General features: G+C 38.8%; 2 protein-coding genes across 2 annotated transcripts; both read right to left on the reverse strand.

Annotated features, from left to right (window-relative positions):
* Positions 1–2083: 2083 nt before the first annotated feature.
* Positions 2084–4369, reverse strand: LOC141816409 (galactan beta-1,4-galactosyltransferase GALS1-like). Its single transcript, XM_074704191.1, has 2 exons — positions 2905–4369; positions 2084–2554 (listed from the first exon to the last, which is right to left on the reverse strand). Exons 1-2 carry the CDS (start codon positions 4293–4295, stop codon positions 2209–2211), a joined length of 1737 nt encoding a protein of 578 aa, XP_074560292.1. The 5' UTR covers positions 4296–4369; the 3' UTR covers positions 2084–2208.
* Positions 4370–11652: 7283 nt separating this feature from the next.
* Positions 11653–13456, reverse strand: LOC141816410 (putative inorganic phosphate transporter 1-10). Its single transcript, XM_074704192.1, has 2 exons — positions 12748–13456; positions 11653–12670 (listed from the first exon to the last, which is right to left on the reverse strand). Exons 1-2 carry the CDS (start codon positions 13452–13454, stop codon positions 11749–11751), a joined length of 1629 nt encoding a protein of 542 aa, XP_074560293.1. The 5' UTR covers positions 13455–13456; the 3' UTR covers positions 11653–11748.
* Between the last annotated feature and the right edge of the window lie 6472 nt (positions 13457–19928).

Genomic DNA, 19928 nt, shown 5'->3' on the forward strand with positions numbered 1-19928 from the left:
ATTTCTGTGATTATTGCAATCTGATATTCTATACCTTGCTTCTAGATTTGAGTGGCTGTCTGGCTGAATTTTGTATCTTCCTTTTCTCAGGTAGCGGAAAAACATACACTATGCAACCACTACCTCTTAAAGCATCACAAGATATTCTGAAGCTAATGGCTGGATGCATTATCAAGGCAGATTGGGAAAGATATCCATATTATTTGCAATTACTTGATGAGATCAGAATCAGAAAGGAATTCCATTTACGAGAATCAGAGAAAGGGATGTGAGGTAAGGATTGTATAGAAAAAAGGATTGATCTATACATCCATCTGAGTTTATTCTAATACAAAATGAACTCTGGCAAAGCATCAAGTTAGATTGTTATATTATGTTTTAAAAACCTGTGCCATTATATCCATGCATGAATATAAAATCTGTTGCTCCATAAGTACGATAAAAGGGATAAATTTCATATCTGGATAGCTTTAATATCGTGGTTGCATTTATCACCCGAGTAAAATGAAATAAGCTGACAAGTTTAAAGTTTTGCAGGTATAAGGTGCCGGTGCGTGAAATGGGTGTCAAGCAAGCAGAACCTCATTTGGAACTTAAAAAGCATAGGAGAGTATCAAGGAAGAAGCTAAACCAGTCTATTCTTATTGATATTGATGATCTTGAAGATCTAGAGGACTACTGGTAGGAGGAAAGTGCCCAGTGAGGTTGGACACCAGGCAACTATCTAAGATGGAAGTTATTACATTGTTTTGTTATGTATATATACTAAATGATCAGGTATGAATACCTGATCCTAGTATGACCTCGTAGGAATAGGCTAATGTGTTTATTAGTTGTACTTGTTTTTAGATGATTGAAATATAACTTAATCGATTGTTATTGTTGTTCCTTTTTGAGTCTATATAATTTAGTTACCTTATAAATTAATTGATACCTACACGGTGGGTTTTGTTGCCCACCTGGGTCAATAGGTCAATGGTTAAACTACATCTGGAACCAACAACCACATTTTACTCACTCGTCTCGGCCCACTGACTCGGTCACTTAGCCGTCCGACACTCGTCTCGGCCACTTAGCAACTGACTCGGCCACCGGCCCTGCAACTGGCTTGACCACTCAACCGCCTGACGCACTCGTCCCGGCTACTCAGCAACTAACTCGACCACCCGACCCACTTGCTCAGTCCTGCTCTCGGCCTCGGCCAGTTCGGCCGTTCAGTCCTGTTCTCGATCTCGACCAGCTTGGCCGCTCAGTCACCTTCTCAGTCTCGATCGACTCCGCCTCAACGAGCCCAATCACTTTATTTAACTCCGACTCGGCCCTTCTCTGACACCTCTCCACTAAAGGACAACCGAGAAGTAGGACAATCAAGCGTGCGAGCCCTGCCACAGGACAAAGACAATTACTAGGTTGTCAGGCCTGATCCCCTAGATCCTGTTGGGCCTCCATTCTTGGCTAAAAGACAAAAATATTTGCACAACCAAGCCATAGGGCGGCTACGAGGTCACTTGTTAGCAATGCATAGAACATGTCCTCTCAAATACCACCACAGTCTGCTCCTATGTCAGCAGGAATGTCTCCTTCAGTGAGTATATAAACTTTTCTATAGGTATGAAAAACCCTCTCGAATTCCATACACTTCGAGTACTGTTTCTTCTCTATTTCACTACTTCTCTTTGCTGACTTGAGCACCAGAGTGGCCTGCCGAGAATCCCCGGCGCTTCGCTAACCTCTGTGCTCAACTCTTTCTTCTCAGGTTCGTTCGCCTGCGGGGTCAATGAAGGTTGAAGTAGCATCTCATTGGCTGATGGCTTGACCGTCGGCGGTATTTAACTGGAACCGTCCCCATGGTTCATCATTTTTCTCCTCATTATTGCAGCCACCACAAACCAATCTGGGAATGAAACATAGCGATCAGTATAATTTGGCACCAGAGCTCAGGATTCTTTTGTCGGCTTCGCTTTGGTGTTTCATCACCTCTTGCCAAAGTGGTCAAAACAGGCAAACCTTTATTCTTGAGACATGAGAAAGAGCTCAGCAATAAATTAAAGATGAAGTGATGAGGAGGAAAAGATCACAAAGGTAACAAATCTCGACTTTCTCCCCTTCCATGATGGAAGAGAAGAAGAAGATTGGATTGTGATGCCCTAGCTCAAAGAATGAATGACATATTGTGCTGTACATGGTGATGGCTTATTGCATTAGTTACTACTGTTGAATGGTTGCAATGGTTTTCTTCTCAAAGTTCTTGATGGTGGCGGCGAGCCGCTTCATGTTGTCGTCGTAAACATACGGGATCTTCTCGAACCATGTCACGTTCCCCGGCGGTGGCATCGGAACAAATTCCCGACATGGTTCGCCGATCATGTTGATGGAATTGTGGTAGTGGTAGTACTGGATCATGCCCTCTGTGTTGTGGCTGGTCTTGCCGACGATGTTCTCTGACATGTGGACGCCGGTGGCATATGCATTCTTCGCTTGAATGGCGTATTTACGGTCTCTCCTTATTCCGGTGATCGAGTTCCGGAACACTAGCTTCTCGAAGCCCCACTCCCTGAATGCCACAAAATGATGATGATGATGATGAACAAAGATTGCTTAATTTTAAACTGAGTTCAGGAGTTCATAAGCTTCTACATCAACAGTAAGACAAGGAAACAAGTTCACTCGATGTCGAGAAACCATAGTCTATCAACTAGATACAACTAATTAAAAGTAAGGCTTCAGTCAATTAGTTCTTTTTCCCCCCATGATCTAGAGAGAAAGATGAATGAATGTAGTATTCCATGCTCAAACTCCTCACAAATATCAAACTGATAAAACTAATCAGCAATCAATCATGCATGCCTTGAAGCTAAAATTCACAAGCTCATTATCAAAGATAGGATGAATTAGAGCACTCACTGGGAGTAGTTTTTACTTTGGTCGAGCACACACAGCTTGCTCGACATGGGATTCTGCTCGATGGTGAACTGAGTGTAGTCGGAGAGGTTGCGCAGCACTGCTTCGAGCGACCTCCCATCCGGCAGGTAAATGTACTCATCCACGTCAAAGAAGAAAGTCCAATTGGCGGAGTGCCGGTACCGGTGCAAGCAATCGTTCACCACCAGGAACTGGTTGTAGTAGTAGCCGTCGTACTCCGCCTGCGCCCGGATGTCCTGAATCGTCGCCCGGCCGGCTGTCACCCACGGTTGCAGCACCGCACGCACCTCCGGCCCAACGCCACCGGCGTCGTGGAAGACGAAGTGGGAGCTGGGGCCGAAGAAGTGGGCGTGGTAGGCCATCCACTCCCTGATGCGGCTGGCGCTCAGGTTGCCGTAGAGGGAGGAGCCGCAGTAGAGGTACTCGTACTTGAACGGTGGCCGGAAGAAGGCCTCATCGTAGGCGCCCGGCGATTCCTCCAAAGCCACCAGCTTCTCGTACCGCCCGGACTTGGCGGAGTAGTAGGCGTGGAGGAGGAGCTTTCCGCCCGCGTTGTCGGAGTTGGGGTTGAAGGGGAAGGTGCAGTTGACGACGACGACGGTGTAGACGCGGCCGTAGCCCCAATCGGGGAGCATTTTGTAGGCCTTCACGCGGATGGGCTGCGGTGGGGAGGCGGAGCCGGAGGCGTTTGCGTTGGGCATCCACTCGCATTTGAACCAGGGGGTGTCGTAGATATGGGTGGGCTTAGAGGCCAGACCGACGGCAGCGAAGGTGCTGGGACCGCCGCGGTAAGCGCCCATGAGGACGAAGAGGGCGGCGGCACTACCGTACGCCTGGAAAACGCGCTTGTCGGGATCCGTCGGCGGAGCTCGCAGAGGCAGATCGAAAAGCTTGGATTTTGGGGCCGGACTCGTGAGGGCGGTGGAGTTGGAAGAGGAATCGAGAGGCAAGGAGATCGCCAATTTGTGGAGGCGGGCGGTGGCGGTGGCGGTGGGGAGAGGAGAGGCGACGGAGCGAGAGTTGAGCAGAGATTCGTAGGGATGCAGCTGCCACATGGCCATTACGAGGGTGAGGACGACGAGAGTGGCGACGAAGGGCTTCACATCGAAGCAGGGGAGGAGAGTAGCTGGCGGTGAAGCTCCACCGTTTCCTGCTCCTCCATTTCCGTCCTTCCTGCCGTTGGCTTTCATCGTTCGCTCTCCTGCTTCAGCTGCTGCTGCTGCTGTTGCTTCTTCCTTCTGCAGTTCTACCGCACAAAGTGGAAGTGGCTGTGGTATTAAAAAAACTGGAAAAAAAGGAGTAAAAGAAAAGGCAAAAAAAGGAATCAAGGGAAGAGCTTTGACTGCTGCGAAGAACCATAAAGCGGCAACCATGGACTACATTAAGCTCCTAAAATGGCAATTAATTGATGAAAACCAGCAAGAAAAAACGCGGACGGTGAAGGAAAAGAAAGAAAGAAGAGGAAGGAAAAAAACAATGGAGTAGAAGAAAAGAAAGAACTAAGTAAGCATGGCAGCTGTCGCAAGGTCATGTAAATTTTGCTGGGAGAGTTAGTTACCACAGTTAGTAGGAGTTTGTTGGAGTTCGTTAAAGAGTTAGAAAGTTAATGTGAAAAGTTGAAAATGGAGGAAAACGGAGAAAATGATCTAAGTATTTGTGAATGATACATTGACTTAAATTATCATGTATAATATTCGTTACATGATTGCTTATAATCATATAATTAATGTTATAGATATAAAACATAACATAATATTATTTAATTTAATTTATTTATTTGGATGGACTAAAATATAATCAATTTAATATTTATTATATTATTTTTATTTTATTTTATTTTAAAAATAAATTAAAGTAAATTAATAATTTTAATATTAATGATAATAATAAATTGATAATATAAATAAAAATAAAAATAATTTATTTATAATTTTTTAAAATTTAAAATAAATTTATATATATTTTAATAAAATAATTTATTAAAATAATTATTTTAATAAATTAATAAATATAATTTATTAATTTATTGTTAAATTAATAAATATAATTAATAATATATAAAATAAATAAATATAATGTATTTATAATTTTTTAAAATTTAAAATAAATTTATATATTTTTAATAAAATAATTTATTAAATTAATAAATATTATTCCTTACATTTATAACTATTTAAATTAAAATTTATTAAATTAATTAACTTAGTTTTAATTAGATTTTACTGTACATTTCAATTAACTCAATTTTAAAATTAAAGAATAATCATAGAAAAAAATTTTAACCCTCATAATCACAAAAAATCTTATGCTACCAAGGTAATCACATTCCGGATTTATAATCCATTTACTGACGTTTTCTTGATGTGACGATGATGCTACATTAGTTGGGAATAGTTGATAATCAGAACTAAATAAGGTTATTGTTGGACAGATAACTAAGGTTATCAACGATAACTCCCAATCATGTATCCTAATTTGGGAGGAGATGAGGGAAGAGAAGAAAGGAATAAGGGAAAAGAGAATTTTGATCCTTGTTTGGGATTGAGTGAATTAAGGAGGAAAAAGGTAAGCTTTTTCCTTTAATGTTCGTGAATCGCTACAATTTCTTACACTTCGATTTGGGATATAAGGAAGGGAAAGGGGAACTCAAAAATATTTTATTCTAATTTTATTTTTATTTTAAAATATTAATTCATAAATTAACTCATCTATTTAGGTATCTCATCTTTGCGTCATCGCTCCTCACACAACGTGCTCTGTCACTGTCTAATATTTAATCGCTCACATTGTAGTGATCTTATGCAAAAAATTAAAAATAAATGCTGTAGAAAAATCGATCCCTCTAGAGACCATGTGAATACAATATACATGTTTGTATCTAGTTGTCACCTTTATTACGTGAACGTAACAATCCCAACAGCAACGTAACTTTAATTCAGCAGATCTCAACACGATCAGAATAGTTGCGCATTTTCGGTATCCACACGAACATGTCCTTCATTCGTCGTACGAACTCAGTCTTCAGAGAAGAATCACCTTCGTTGTGTTAGAAACTTGGATGGTTCAGCTAAGAGGAGAAGAAAATGAGACTAGAAAAATAATCATCCATGAAAATGCATCAAAGATGATTTTTGTATTTGTCTAATGAATACAAAAAGTCATCCAATGAATACAAAAAAAATTTAACTTTTGCTCTCTTTTTCATCAATGTTCCATTAATCTTTATTAATGGATATTAATCCTTTTTAATGGTTGAGTCTAATCTAATAAATTTTAAAAAGTGGATACTATCTGGAGATGCGGATTGACGCATGGGAAGTGCATGAAGTGCCCAATGAGGGTTATCCTCCACTCTTATAAGACAGTATAAAAAGGTGCCTACTCATGCGAGCACATATATGCGTACAATAATTTTTAACTATTTATTTATTTATTTTATTTACTTCTCTTTCTTTTAACAAAGATTTGATTTGAACGTCGAAGGAATTTTCATCAAAGTTGGTCTAACCTCCTTTATAATTCTTTTTTTGGTCTTCTTAGTGCATTAACCGCCATCAAAGATCTTTTGCTAGAGCCGGACATCTTCTGACCAACTGTCCTGGAGCTCTTGCGTTGCCTGACTCAAGACATATCGATCTTAGAACTGTTGACCCGGTAGCTACTGATTCGATAGAAGCCGATCCATTAATGATTGAGTGCATATTGTACCAAAAGGTGAAATTCATCGTTCTAACGGTTCCATACGATCAATCTCATAACCATTTATAAGGAGGTAAATCAAAAAATTGTAGTTAATCACAATAAGAAGGGTATTATCTCAGCTTCATCGAAATTTGATTTTTATCGACTATAATAAGTCTATTCTACATTAACCAATTCAATCTCATATTCATTTATGAGGAGTACGTAAATCGAAAAATTATAGTTAATCATAATAAGAAGGGTATTATCTCAGCTTCATCGAAATTTGACTTTTATCGACTATAATAAGTCTACTTTACATTAACCAATTCAATCATATTTGGAGAATAAAATATAATTTGGTGGTGATCCGAGAAAACGAATCAAGTGCACATGATTATAGTGGGAGTTGTTGTTTTGATCAGCTTATGTTACGTTAACTAACGTTCCTTTAATTTTATAATTTTAAATTTTTATTAATTTTTAAATAAAAGAATATGGATAAATTAAGATTAGGTAGCAGATTAACGTCGGTGGAGGGCCAGCTGTCAGTCAAGCAGCGCCAGCGGTGACGATGCAGAGCAGAATGGCAAGGAAGCAGGCAGCAGAACGGGACAGGATTTGTCTGCGTCGTTAGCCTTGTTGGTATTACGAAAAAGGCAAGTAAATTAAATTTAAAATTTTAATTTAATTAATTTATAAATTCAATTTTTTTAAATATATATATTAATTTTTTTAATTTCTTCAATTCGATTTTAAATTTTATAAATTGATTAAATTAAAATATTATATAATTCGACTGATAAAATAGTCTGATTCGAAATTAATTTATTCTATTTGAACGATGGAAAGAGAAAGACAAAGTTTTTTTAAAAAATCATGATTGTGCTCTTTATTAATTGATCGATAACCCCCTTCACTTCTCCATCTGTCGGTGCTCCGCTGACTCCGGTAGAATATTATATTTATATTTATATTTAAATCAAATACAAAACAGCTGTTTTCCAAATGAATATATAATATTGAAATTCATTTTAAACACCGAAATCATTCTCGTGATAAATATATATATATCTCTGCAAATAAATAAATAAATAAACGCGTCCACGTTATGAAGTTAATGATTAGGGAGAGAGCAAAGCGTGTTCTTAGCTCATCATCGAATAAAGGGAAATACAGAAAGAGCATCCACGTCGACGAGCGGTTAATGACGGACAATTTGGAATCTGATTTTTGTCATAAATATATTCTCAAATCATTTTAATAAAGAGGAAAAGAAAAGAAAAAAAATGTCGTCATCGATGTCCGGCAAAAGCGCCACGTTCGTGCCGCATTCGGCGTCTTATGTTGTTGAATGCCACGTGGGATAACACACGTGGTTCGTAGTTGTGACGTGTGGGCCAACGAGCAATGTCGCCCAAATGTCTCCCTAATTAGGCCCAATTAGAGATATGTTAACTAATTTCAAAATTTAATGAACGCTAGAGGGCATTTTAACAATAACAAAACTATGGTGGTGCAAAATTATATATTCTCATTTTTGTATTGAATCCTCATAAGTTACTAGAACAAAAGCAACACTAGACTAGGGGTGGGTGCGGGTTAAGTTTTGTCTTATTCGGATCGTTATCATCGGGTATTTAATATATCAGATAAGAAAAAAAAAACTCGATAGCTATCCAATATGGTCAAGTATTTAATGTTAGATACTCGATAATTTTTTTTAAAAATAAAATATTAATGAAATAAATGAGAAAAATTTTATACCTCTTAAAAATAAAAGTTAAACAAAAAAACTTAATTTTGGATGATAAAATAAATAGAAATAAATAAAATCATAAAATTTACATTTGATTGTTTTTATCAAAACTTTTATTCATTTATCTTGTAAATTCAGCATATGAAATTTACACAAATTTATAAGCTAATATTTAAATAATAATAATAATAATAATAAGATAAATAATAGTGTGAAAATGTGTTTCCTTAGATGATAAAGACGCCAAGAGGATCGTAAACAGTTCAATGTAAAAGTAAAGTTTCTCAAATGATAAGGGTTGCAAATGAATGTATTGTTCATGATTTAGATCAATATTTTGCTATTTAAGAGCTTGCTTATGTTTTATCTATTGGGTTCTTATGCGAAAATCAACATAAAATACAGCAAAAGAGGAACCCATTTGAGATTCATGCGAATTCTAAATTAATCGTTCGGATAGAAAGTACCTCTTGATGCATAAAATTTTTATAGATCTAGAGAATGTAGTCGATTTGAGTATGATCAATATGTTTGCGCTTCTATGGTATCCACACGAGCATACCTCCAAGTCGCTCATCTCACGAGCACATTGCCTAGCCAAATTGAAATCTCTCCGCTCAACATCGTAGTGCTAGCTACTATTTATATTGAGATCAAACCTTAACTTTTAAGGCTTACATGATTTTATCGTGGATATTAAAATCGTGGACTTTATCAAAACTCAAACTCATATTGTATTAACTTATTAATCCAATATATTTAAGATCTAATTAGATTAATCTATTAATCTAATAAATTTAGGATCCAATTAGATTAATTTATTAATTCAATAGGTTTAAGATTCAATTAGATTAATCCATTAATCAAATAAATTTAGGATCCAATTAGATTAATTTATTGATCTAATATGTTTAAGATCCAATTAAATTAACCCATTAATCCAACAAGCTTAAATTCCAATAAGATTATCCCATTAATCCAACAAGTTTATGATCCAATTAGATTAGCCCATTAATCTAATAAGTTTAGGATCCAATTATATTAACCCATTAATACAATAAGTTTATGCCCATATTATTTTAGTTGTACTAAAATAAAATAAACTTCAAAATCGATACGCTCTGATCCAATAGGTTCTTGTAACATTTATAGTAACTCTAAAATCTTATTTTAAAGACACAAACAATGAGTGACATTTAACAATGTATCATAGCTATCCAAGTGATCAAGAGAAATGTAGATTCGACATAACCTATCTATGATTATTTTATCGTATAACTTAGTCATTTTGCCTATGACATCTAGATTGATTTATAAAGTATAAATAATGTCATCCTCTCATCAATTTATGTTTCTTGATTTGTAAGAAGACAATTACTTAACCAAGTAAGATCCATATCTCATAATAACTTACTTGATCATGACCATTTATTTTAGTAGTTCTACTTAATCAAGGGGCCCACATATCACTTTCATTATATGAAAGAGATAAATTTTATCTACATATATCATTTGCATCCCATCACATAACTTATTGTATATACTCAGTGAACGTCTTTATAATCAACCTTGTTACTGATGATATTTGTTGATACTAAAGTACACAACTCCTTATGTAGGGAACCGTAGTGATTTCAGGTCAAAAGAATATTTATATCAATAGTCACTATGAAAATATTTTGGCACTCATATAACAATTCATGAAACATTCTCATGACGGATCATCATGTATATATTCTTTAATATATTCTTATATGTTAACTTGATATCTCATATCCATAACTTTTGAGATTAAATCATTAAGTTAACATACATACTAATCTTAATACACTAATATTGTCATTGTATATTAATACTTGATTAGGGATACTTAAAGTAGTGTCTATAGTCTCTCACAATCAATTCAAATAATTGATATGTTATAAAATCAAACAGACCATTCTAGAGTATAATTATATGTATTCAAACTTACACGTATTTTAAAATAAATATAATAAATATAAAATATTATCTTTTATTAAAATATGATATTAAAGTTCTAAATCAATCATACATTATCAACATAAAAATTTATATGTAAAACAAACGAAGCACTAATAAATTTGACTAGTTAACATACTTGTTTAAAGCTCAATTATGATCTTATTTCTTAGAATTTTTAACTCAAACATCTAAAGAATACATAATGCATTTGTATATCTATAATCCTATTTATCTCTATTGTTTGTTTATATCTTACAAACTTTGGAGTTTCATATTTATATATAATATGTAAAAAAATTGGATACAATAATCCTTTTTCATTTATTTGATAAATGATTTAACTAACTTTAATACACTTTTTAACAAACAAATTTGAACATGCTCAATAAGTTAAGCATATAAGCTTCAATATCATAAACCTGAAGAATTAGTAATCCTTTTATTATTTGTTTTAAAAATAATAAAATAGAGATAAATGGGGTGGGGTCAATATCTCCGAGCATTACTAGTGTTTTGTTTGGGAGGAAATGAGGAAAAAAGAAAAAAAAAAGGTAAATAAAATAATTTTTGTAAGAAAAATTATAAATATTAATTTTAATTGATTTTATAACATAGTTTTGATAAGAAAAATTTTAAATCGATTAATGATTATATATATATTTTTCATATATAAATTTATTTTAAAAAATAAAGATATTTTATAATTTTATATATTTAATCTTTTTTTTTTCTCAGATAACTCCTCCCTTCCCTTCCCTGCCTTTCTTGTCCTTTCCTTCCTCCCCTCTCCCTTCCGTTAATCCAAACAGAGCGTAAATGGAGATAAATTGGAGTCGGCGAGAGAGAAGGATGCGAGAGAGAACGGGAAAAGGTCGGAAGGCGGGGAGATCGGCAGGCGGGAGATCGGAGGCGGATCCAGTTCATCGATAGGGAGCTATCTGGGGGCCAAGGAAGGGTGGAGGTGGGGGCAGGTAGCGGGCGGATCCTTCAGTGACGAGAGGAGATTGATTAATCAGGGAAAGCGGAGGCGGAGATGATGAGATCGCCGGCCCTTGCATGCGCGGCGGCGGCGGCCGATGGAAAAGGAAGAAGGTGCTGGATTCATCCACGGTATGCCAAAATAGGATCCAATCATGGCTCCTCCGACCGACAGAGTTGTGAATCGCCCTTCTGGCTGCCGTCAAACACCCTCGATCTCGATGCTCCCGTCCAACCGACCTCCAACATCGAGCCAATCACTGGCCATGCCCAGGATCGAAGGTCAATCTCCAACTCCCCTGTGATCGTAGGTTGCCAATGAACTCGATCTTTAAGCTAGGTAATCATTATCAACAAACAGCAATTTCATCTTCTTCTGTATTTGCTATTATTAATTTGCCTGAACAGTAGTCTGAATGAATTCCCTATGGCGGCGATTCCACAGGATGAACAGGCAGCGCCCTCGCGGGCAACGGCGGCCGCTCTTTCATGTCGTCGTCCTCACTTTCCCCTGTCTCGTTCTCTTCCAGAGACCTCATCTTTGTCTCCGGTGTGAAGAGGTAGGTGTGCAACGCCCCGACAACGCAAACGCCGCCCAACATGATCAGAGCGTACATCATCCCGATGCCCGGCTTCCACCCGGACTTCAAATCCTCCTTGTGCCTCGGCTGCGAGGCCCAGAGGAAGCCCAACGCCCCGATGATGGCGCCCACCTTTCCTGCCGCCCCCGCCATCCCATGGCATGTCGCCCGGAACCGCGCGGGGAATAGCTCCGCCGGCACGATGAAGGTCGTCGTGTTCGGCCCGAAGTTGGAGAAGAAGAAGGTAAGTCCGTACAAGACGATGAAACCGGCGCCTTTGGTGTGGTTGTGCCAGTAAGCGTTGTACGGAGCCGCCAGCGCGAAGATGAATAGGGCCATGAAGGCGAAGCCCATCATCTGGATCCGCCGACGCCCCGCCCGCTCGATGAAGTAGACGGTGGCGAAGTAGCCGGGGATGGTGGAGGCCACGGCCACGACGGCCTGGAATTTGGCCACGTTGTAGGCTTCCTGGAAGGCGTTCAGGGACTTGTCAGACGGAAACCAGGAATGGTAGATTCCGGACTGGAACAGAGTGCTGCTGTAGTAGGGGATGTCGACGAGGAACCACGCCATCGAGCAAGCAAAGAGGTTCCTCCCGTGCCGCCGCATGAATTCTCTGGAAAAGAGGCCGTACGCCGGCGCCGACCGTGGTTGCCTCTGTAAGGTCTCTGATTCTTCCATGTAGTTGTTGAGGTGGAAGTCCGCCAAGACTTTGCCCATGTCGTTGGTGGCTTTCTCCACATCTCGCTCCACCAGCGCCGTGTATCTACGGAGCAGAGGAATCCCCAAAATTCAATCGCCATGATCGGACACAAGAAATAGATAATCTGAAGGGTTAATTACCTTGCGGTTTCCGGCATGGAAATCCGCCAATACAAAGTCAAAATCGCCGGAACGACGCCAATCATGAGGATGATCCGCCAGGCCAAGTCCGCAGCGACTTCCGGCGTGTGCAGGGGGTCGATGGTGGAAGACTTGGTGGCTCGATCGAAGGCCGCAGCGACGGCCATGGTCACCCCGGAGCTCGCCAGAATCCCAAACCCCTGCATCGAGAACACGGCGGCGATGAAGGAGCCCCGAGTCCGCTTGTTGGCGAATTCCGACATGATGGTGGCGGAGAGCGGGTAGTCTCCGCCGATTCCGACGCCGAGCACGAAGCGGAAGAAGCAGAGGCTGGTGAGGACGCATCCGCGGGTGCGGCAGACGGAGAAGCCGCAGGAGAAGGAGCCGGCGATCATGAGGAGGAGCGACACGCCATAGATACGACGGCGGCCGACTCGATCTCCGAGCGCGCCGAACACTAGCTGGCCGGTGACTGTGCCGGCGAGCACCACGGCCACGATGGTGGAGACCACCCACGGCGGAGTCTCCCCGGGACTTTTCTCGTCGACCTGCTGGTAGTAGATCCGTCCGATGAGCTTCATCACAGGTGCGATGCAGAAGAGATCGTAGGAGTCGGTGAAGAGGCCCATGCCGGCGATGACGATGGCCTTGAAGTGGTAGTACTGCGTCCGCGCATGGTCAAGCGCAGTGAGAATCTTCAACGCCATCAATGCTCTCTTCCTCTGCTCTGCTCTGCTCAGCTCTTGATCGACTACCTGCTGATTCCACGGAAGATGCCGAATGGTCAGTCTTCCCTCGGCGTTGACTTGCATCCTAGCGACCGCCGACACCAAACACGACACTAGATTCTACAGCGTATCTGCTTTATCCAGCCACGTCAGCGAGATCGACACGTGTGGAGCGGTAGATGCCACAAGGCGAGCGCTGCTGTTTGGAATGCGAGGGAGGATAGATTTTGTGGATCCGCCAATTGGAGGAGAGTCTTCGTCCCTTCCATTAAGTGTGTAGATTTATTTTTATGTCACATTTTGAACTTTTATATATAAGATGCGTGGAAGATAATTTGTGAAAATATTTAAATTAAAATCATAAATTAAAGTGGCAATTGAAATTTAGAAAAAAAAATAAAAAATTTATATGTAATATAGAAATATACCCTCTAAACCTAACTTATGTTGAAAACAATATTAAAATTTAAGCATTGTTTATCAACACATATGATAAATCTAATGCAAACTCACCAAAATACTATGGTTGATTGTAGGCTTAGAACACTTATTGCTTCATGATGTAAAAAATGTTAATTATTTAAAAATTATAGATATAATAACTTCTTTTCTCAATTGGTCAAAAGGGCATTTCATCATATTTTTCATATGGAACACACCCTTATTTTAATTTATTGCAGTAGCTATGAAATAATTACTACAATATATAAAAATAAATAAATTCAACTTAATCAAAAAAAAATCTTTACATAGAATACCTTTATATTATTTTTTTTTTATCAATTTGATCAAAATTACTTAAATTTGATCAAGATTGCTTCAATATCACAATAAAACTGTTATAACAATGTTTAATTGGCTCTTGTAAAATTGCAGCAGCCATTACTAATTGATTGCTACACTGTCGTACAGGTCAATTAGTGGTTGCTATAAAATTTTTATGGTGAATTCTACTTTGTGAAAGCGAAGTTTGAGTAATTTGATCAAATTACTTCGAGACATAGTTGAAATGATTACGATAGAATAGAATTGTTGAAGTAGACAAAGATCGAATCTACTATAACTTCTTGATTTAATTCCTCACATATGGTCGTGGGTCCAATCATGTAGAGTTGTTGGAGTGAGAGATTCTATATTTTTATTAAAAAAGAGTAATTTGATCAAATTGATTTTTTAAAAAATTATATAAAGTGTTCTATGTATAATTTTTTTACCAAGTTTAATTAATCTTTTTTTATCCATTCTAATAACTTTTCGTGGTTGTTATGTATTGTAGTAATTATGATCAGGTAAATCTTTTGGAGATGCAATTATAAATGTTTATATTTATCTTCGAGAGAGATACTAAAAATATATGAAGATCTAGATATATTTAATTTTGAATTTTATTAATTTTGAAGATCTAGATACTAAAAAAATTATTGAAGCTACACGGACAAGTATTGGGTATTAACAATAGTATTTTATAAGCCATCCATTAAGAAAAAAATTTATTTATTTTATAAGTTTAATATCTCAAGTGCTGATTTTTTCTATAAGTGCATTTAATAAATTCATCTATTTTTTTTCACAGAATCATATTTTTTAGTATTATATTTAAATAATAAAAAATATATATATATATCCCTAATATTTTATCAAAATAAAATTGCTAAATATAAAGGGACTATAAAATCTGACTCATGTAGTGTGCTTCTGCGCTGTCTGGAAACGGTTGGTCCATGTCCGTCCCCATTTCCGAAATGCTGGGAAATGTTCACTACAAAAATAACCTTAAATAGCGACCGATTTAACGATCGAAATTAAATCGGTCGTTAAATTAGCGACCGATTTATAATATCGATCGTTAATTAACGATTGATTATTTTTTAGACGTTAATTAGCGACCGATTTAATTTCGGTCGCTAATTTAGCGACCGATAGCTAATCGGTCGCTAATTTAACGATCGATTTGTTAAATCGGTCGTTAAATTAACGATCAAAATTTATAATCGGTCGTTAATTTAACGATCGAAATTTAATCGGTCGTTAATTTTAGAGTTTATTTGGGATCGAAATTTTTTTAATGGGCTTTAGCGACCGAAATATATTTCGGTCGCTAATTTAGCGATCGAAATGAAGTTCGATCGCTAATTAGCGACCGAAATGTAGGTCAGTCGCTAATTTTAGGGTTGATGTATTATTTAAAAATTTTTAATGGGATTTAACGACCGAATTGATTTTCGGTCGTTAATTTAGTGACCGAATGCGAGTTCGGTCGGTAATTAGCGACCGAACCTGCAGTTCGGTCTCTAAAATTTTAATAAAAATCAGCGATCCCTAATCCTCCGCCGACCTAGCTTTCGCTCTGCGAACATCGAAACCAAAGCTCTGCTCTGTGATCCCGAACCCTAAAATCGTTCCTCTGTCGATCTCTCTCGATTTCTGCCGATTTCTTTCTCCGGCACCTGCGGGATCTCCTCTTCCGGCGTCTCAAGGTAAGTTTTTAGGATTTTTTTTTCTCTTGCCCGTGGTTCCCTAGCCGGGTGCTCTATATAGTTCGTTGGAAAAAAAAAGAATGAGTTTATTCTTTTTCTTTTTTCTCCTTTTTCTTAAATTAAACAAATAGAGTAATACAAACAAATTAATGAATTCAATAATTTCTTTTTTTCTATTTTTTTTAAAATTATATAATATATAAGAAATTAAAAAAAGGTCTACAAAGTCATAAAAAAATCAAAATAAAAAACAAAAACAAAAAAACACAGCAAAAACAACAACAGAGATGAAGGTTGACTCAAGTTGGACTCGAGCTTAATAAGCCGTTGGATTTCCATCAAATGGCGTTGACACGTGTCTTTCTCTCATTGGTAGACTCCACGTCATTTATTCCGGTGGCTGTGAGTCATACGACATCACGACGGTTCGGCACAAGTTAGCTATCCTACATCGAGGTGCAACGTAACGCTGCTACCCTTTATTACGGCGTCGGAGGGGCTTCGCCGGTGTCTCTCTCGCTATGGCCGAGTCACCGCGAGTTTCCGCCGAGTCGTCCTCCGTCCGGAAGCGCCGAGGCCGCCCTCCCGGCACCAAGAACAAGCCCAAGCGGGTGGTCTCCGAAGCCACCGCGTCGTCGAAGTTCGTATTCCTCCCTTTTGAAGACGGCGTCGACATCGTCTCTGACCTGTCAGATTTCGTTAGCCGTCACCGCGTCGGCTTGCCGTCTCCTTCGCCATCGGCGCCGTGTCTGGCGTCTTGTTGCACCAATCCCACGGCCAGAGCACCTTCACTCTACAGAGAAGCTTCGGGATACTATCCCTGTGCGGCACGCTCACTACAAAAATAACCTTAAATAGCGATCGATTTAACGATCGAAATTAAATCGGTCGTTAAATTAGCGACTGATTTATAATATCGGTCGTTAATTAACGAGCAATTATTTTTCGGATGTTAATTAGCGATCGATTTAATTTTGATCGCTAATTTAGTGACCGATAGCTAATCGATCGCTAATTTAACAACCAAAATTTTCGGTCGTTAATTTAACGACCGAAATTTAATCGGTCGTTAATTTTAGAGTTTATCTGGGATCGAAATTTTTTTAATGGGCTTTAGCGACCGAAATATATTTTGGTCACTAATTTAGCGACCGAAATGAAAATAGCGATCGAAATGTAGGTCGGTCGCTAATTTTAGGATTGATGTATTATTTAAAAATTTTTAATGGGATTTAACGACCGAATTGATTTTCGGTCGTTAATTTAGCGACCGAATGCGGGTTCGGTCGGTAATTAGCGACCGAACCTGCAGTTCGGTCTCTAAAATTTTAATAAAAATCAGCGATCCCTAATCCTCCGCCGACCTGGCTTTCGCTCTATGAACATCGAAACCGAAGCTCTGCTCTGCGATCCCGAGCCCTAAAATCGTTCCTCTGTCGATCTCTCTCGATTTCTACCGATTTCTTCCTCCGACACCTGCGGGATCTCCTCTTCCGGCGTCTCAAGGTAAGTTTTTAGGATTTTTTTTTCTCTTGCCCGTGGTTCCCCTAGCCGGGTGCTTTATATAGTTCGTTGGAAAAAAAAGAATGAGTTTATTCTTTTTCTTTTTTCTCCTTTTTTTTTAATTAAACAAATAGAGTAATACAAACAAATTAATGAATTCAATAATTTCTTTTTTCTATTTTTTTTAAAATTATATAATATATAAGAAAAAAAAGGTCTACAAAGTCATAAAAAAATCAAAATAAAAAACAAAAACAAAAAAACACAGCAAAAGCAATAAAAGGTTGACTCAAGTTGGACTCGAGCTTAATAAGCCGTTGGATTTCCATCAAATGGCGTTGGCACGTGTCTTTCTCTCATTGGTAGACTCCACGTCATTTATTCCGGTGGCTGTGAGTCATACGACATCACGACGGTTCGGCACAAGTTAGCTATCCTACATCGAGGTGCAACGTAACGCTGCTACCCTTTGTTACGGCGTCGGAGGGGCTTCGCCGGTGTCTCTCTCGCTATGGCCGAGTCACCGCGAGTTTCCGCTGAGTCGTCCTCCGTCTGGAAGCGCTGAGGCCGCCCTCCCGGCACCAAGAACAATGTAATATACGTGGAAAAAAAAAATAATAATAAATAAATAAAAAGAGACGAAAAGATTCGTCTCAGAAAGACGAATCCAACAAAACTAGTTTGAGTGGAATCAGAGGTCGTTTGATTGGCGAATCAAGTGAACCAAAGTTGAACCCGGTTTGCTACAGTAACCGGTTCAATTGGTTGATTAAGTCCTAGGTTTTAATTGGGTTTAACCGGTAAAGGTGGTTTAGATTTAATCGAAATCGGGAGGTTACTGTGCATTCCCTATTAAAACTGCGCCGTATCCCTCTTATTCCCTCACGAACCCGACGCCGCTCCTCGCTGCCGCCGCCTCCTTCGCCCTCAAGAAGCCGACGCCGCCTGAGTTGGCTGCTGCCGCGTGAAGACCCGATCGGCGCCTCCTTCTTCCGCCGCCTTCCCTGCCGTCCCGTCCTCTTCCTCTGTTTGCTCCTCACCGCCGCCGTCGCTGCCGTCGCCGCCACCGCCGCCGCCGCCACCGCCGCCGCCGCCGCCGCCAACAAAAACTCAATTTTTGGGTTTAAATTCAGGTGAGTTCAATGCTTGGTTAGCAACGAAGTTGGGAATCTTGTTTAACAACTAATTGGGAGCTTGGATTGGGTATTAGGTTTTGATCGGTTGAGGTAAGAATTTGGGGATTTCATAGAATTTTGGATTTGATTTAATTAGGTTCGTTAGAGTTTAATTAGTTGATGTAGGGTAAATTCATTAACTATTTAATTAAGTTGTTAATCGATTTAATTAGGGTAATTACGTAATTAATTACAGATTTAGTTAATTTGGTGATTAAGATGTAATTAAGGGAGATTAGGAATTTAGTGATCCCTAACTTGAGATTCGGTGATTGGTTATGGTAATCACCATGGGTTAGGTTTTGTTTTGTTGGTTTTAGGGCTACTGTAGTCAAGTTATACGAATTGAAGTAGATTAAAGTTTAGTTAAATAATTGAGTTAACTAAAAAAATGAATGAGTCGGCTAAATTAATTTAATACTTAGTTAATAATTGAATTGTAGTTGTATTCCGATAATACGATTTGAATTTCTCATTTGTTGTAAATCACCTTAATATGTAAATAGCTAAGACTAAGCCGTGGTACAGGACATTGACTTACTACCGGACTTTTGGACGGAGTTTCCCTTCCGGCACAGACTACTTCTAAAGGCGGGTATCTCGACTCATCTATTTAGATATGTCGTTTGATGTGTATAGTTGCTATGACTAGTAGTATTAATTTATTTTGCTTTATATCTACATGGTTGCATACTAGCGATCATCGGCTCCTTTATAGTCTGAGCCCGTCGCTCCAGGATTTGCATACCAGCGATCATCGGCTCCTTTATAGTCTGAGCCCGTCGCTCCAGGATTTGCATACTAGCGATCATTGGCTCCTCTATAGTCTGAGCCCGTCGCACCAGGATTTTATGTTAGCGATCATCGGCTCCTCTATAGTCTGAGCCCGTCGCACCAGGATTTTATGTTAGCGATCATCGGCTCCTTTATAGTCTGAGTCCGTCGCTACAGGATTGCATTTATTTACTGCATAGGTGTGACATGCACCTACAGGATACCTTAGGCATTTGGGCTTTTGATCTTACCTATGTTGCAGGATTTATACCGTTGTGTTATTACATATGATTCTGGTATGCACAGTTATTCAGTAGTTCAGTTCTGTATTTATTTCTGTACAATCATGATTAGTACTGGTAAATAGCTTATTTATACATATCTGCTAGATATCCGCTGAGTTCATTGAACTCACTCCGTTGATTTTATCTTTTCAGGTTGAGGTCTGTCTGGAGAGCCGTGCTGCTAGTCCCGCGTCGAGTTGAAATTTGCTTAAGTCATTTTGCTTACATTTTTGGAGTCTA

The sequence above is a fragment of the Curcuma longa genome, unplaced genomic scaffold (assembly GCF_044706935.1).
Source record: "Curcuma longa cultivar G26 ecotype Majalengka, Jawa Barat unplaced genomic scaffold, ITB_CL_G26_1.1 contig_16518, whole genome shotgun sequence".
NCBI classification, from domain to species: Eukaryota; Viridiplantae; Streptophyta; class Magnoliopsida; order Zingiberales; family Zingiberaceae; genus Curcuma; species Curcuma longa.

Coding starts and splice junctions, on each gene's coding strand:
- LOC141816410 (XM_074704192.1), bottom strand. CDS start 13,454: ATGGCGTTGAAGATTCTCACTGCGCTTGACCATGCGCGGACGCAGTAC. Junction 12,671..12,747: donor TCCATGCCGGAAACCGCAAG/GTAATTAACCCT, acceptor TCTGCTCCGTAG/ATACACGGCGCTGGTGGAGC.
- LOC141816409 (XM_074704191.1), bottom strand. CDS start 4,295: ATGGTTGCCGCTTTATGGTTCTTCGCAGCAGTCAAAGCTCTTCCCTTG. Junction 2,555..2,904: donor CAAAGTAAAAACTACTCCCA/GTGAGTGCTCTA, acceptor TGTGGCATTCAG/GGAGTGGGGCTTCGAGAAGC.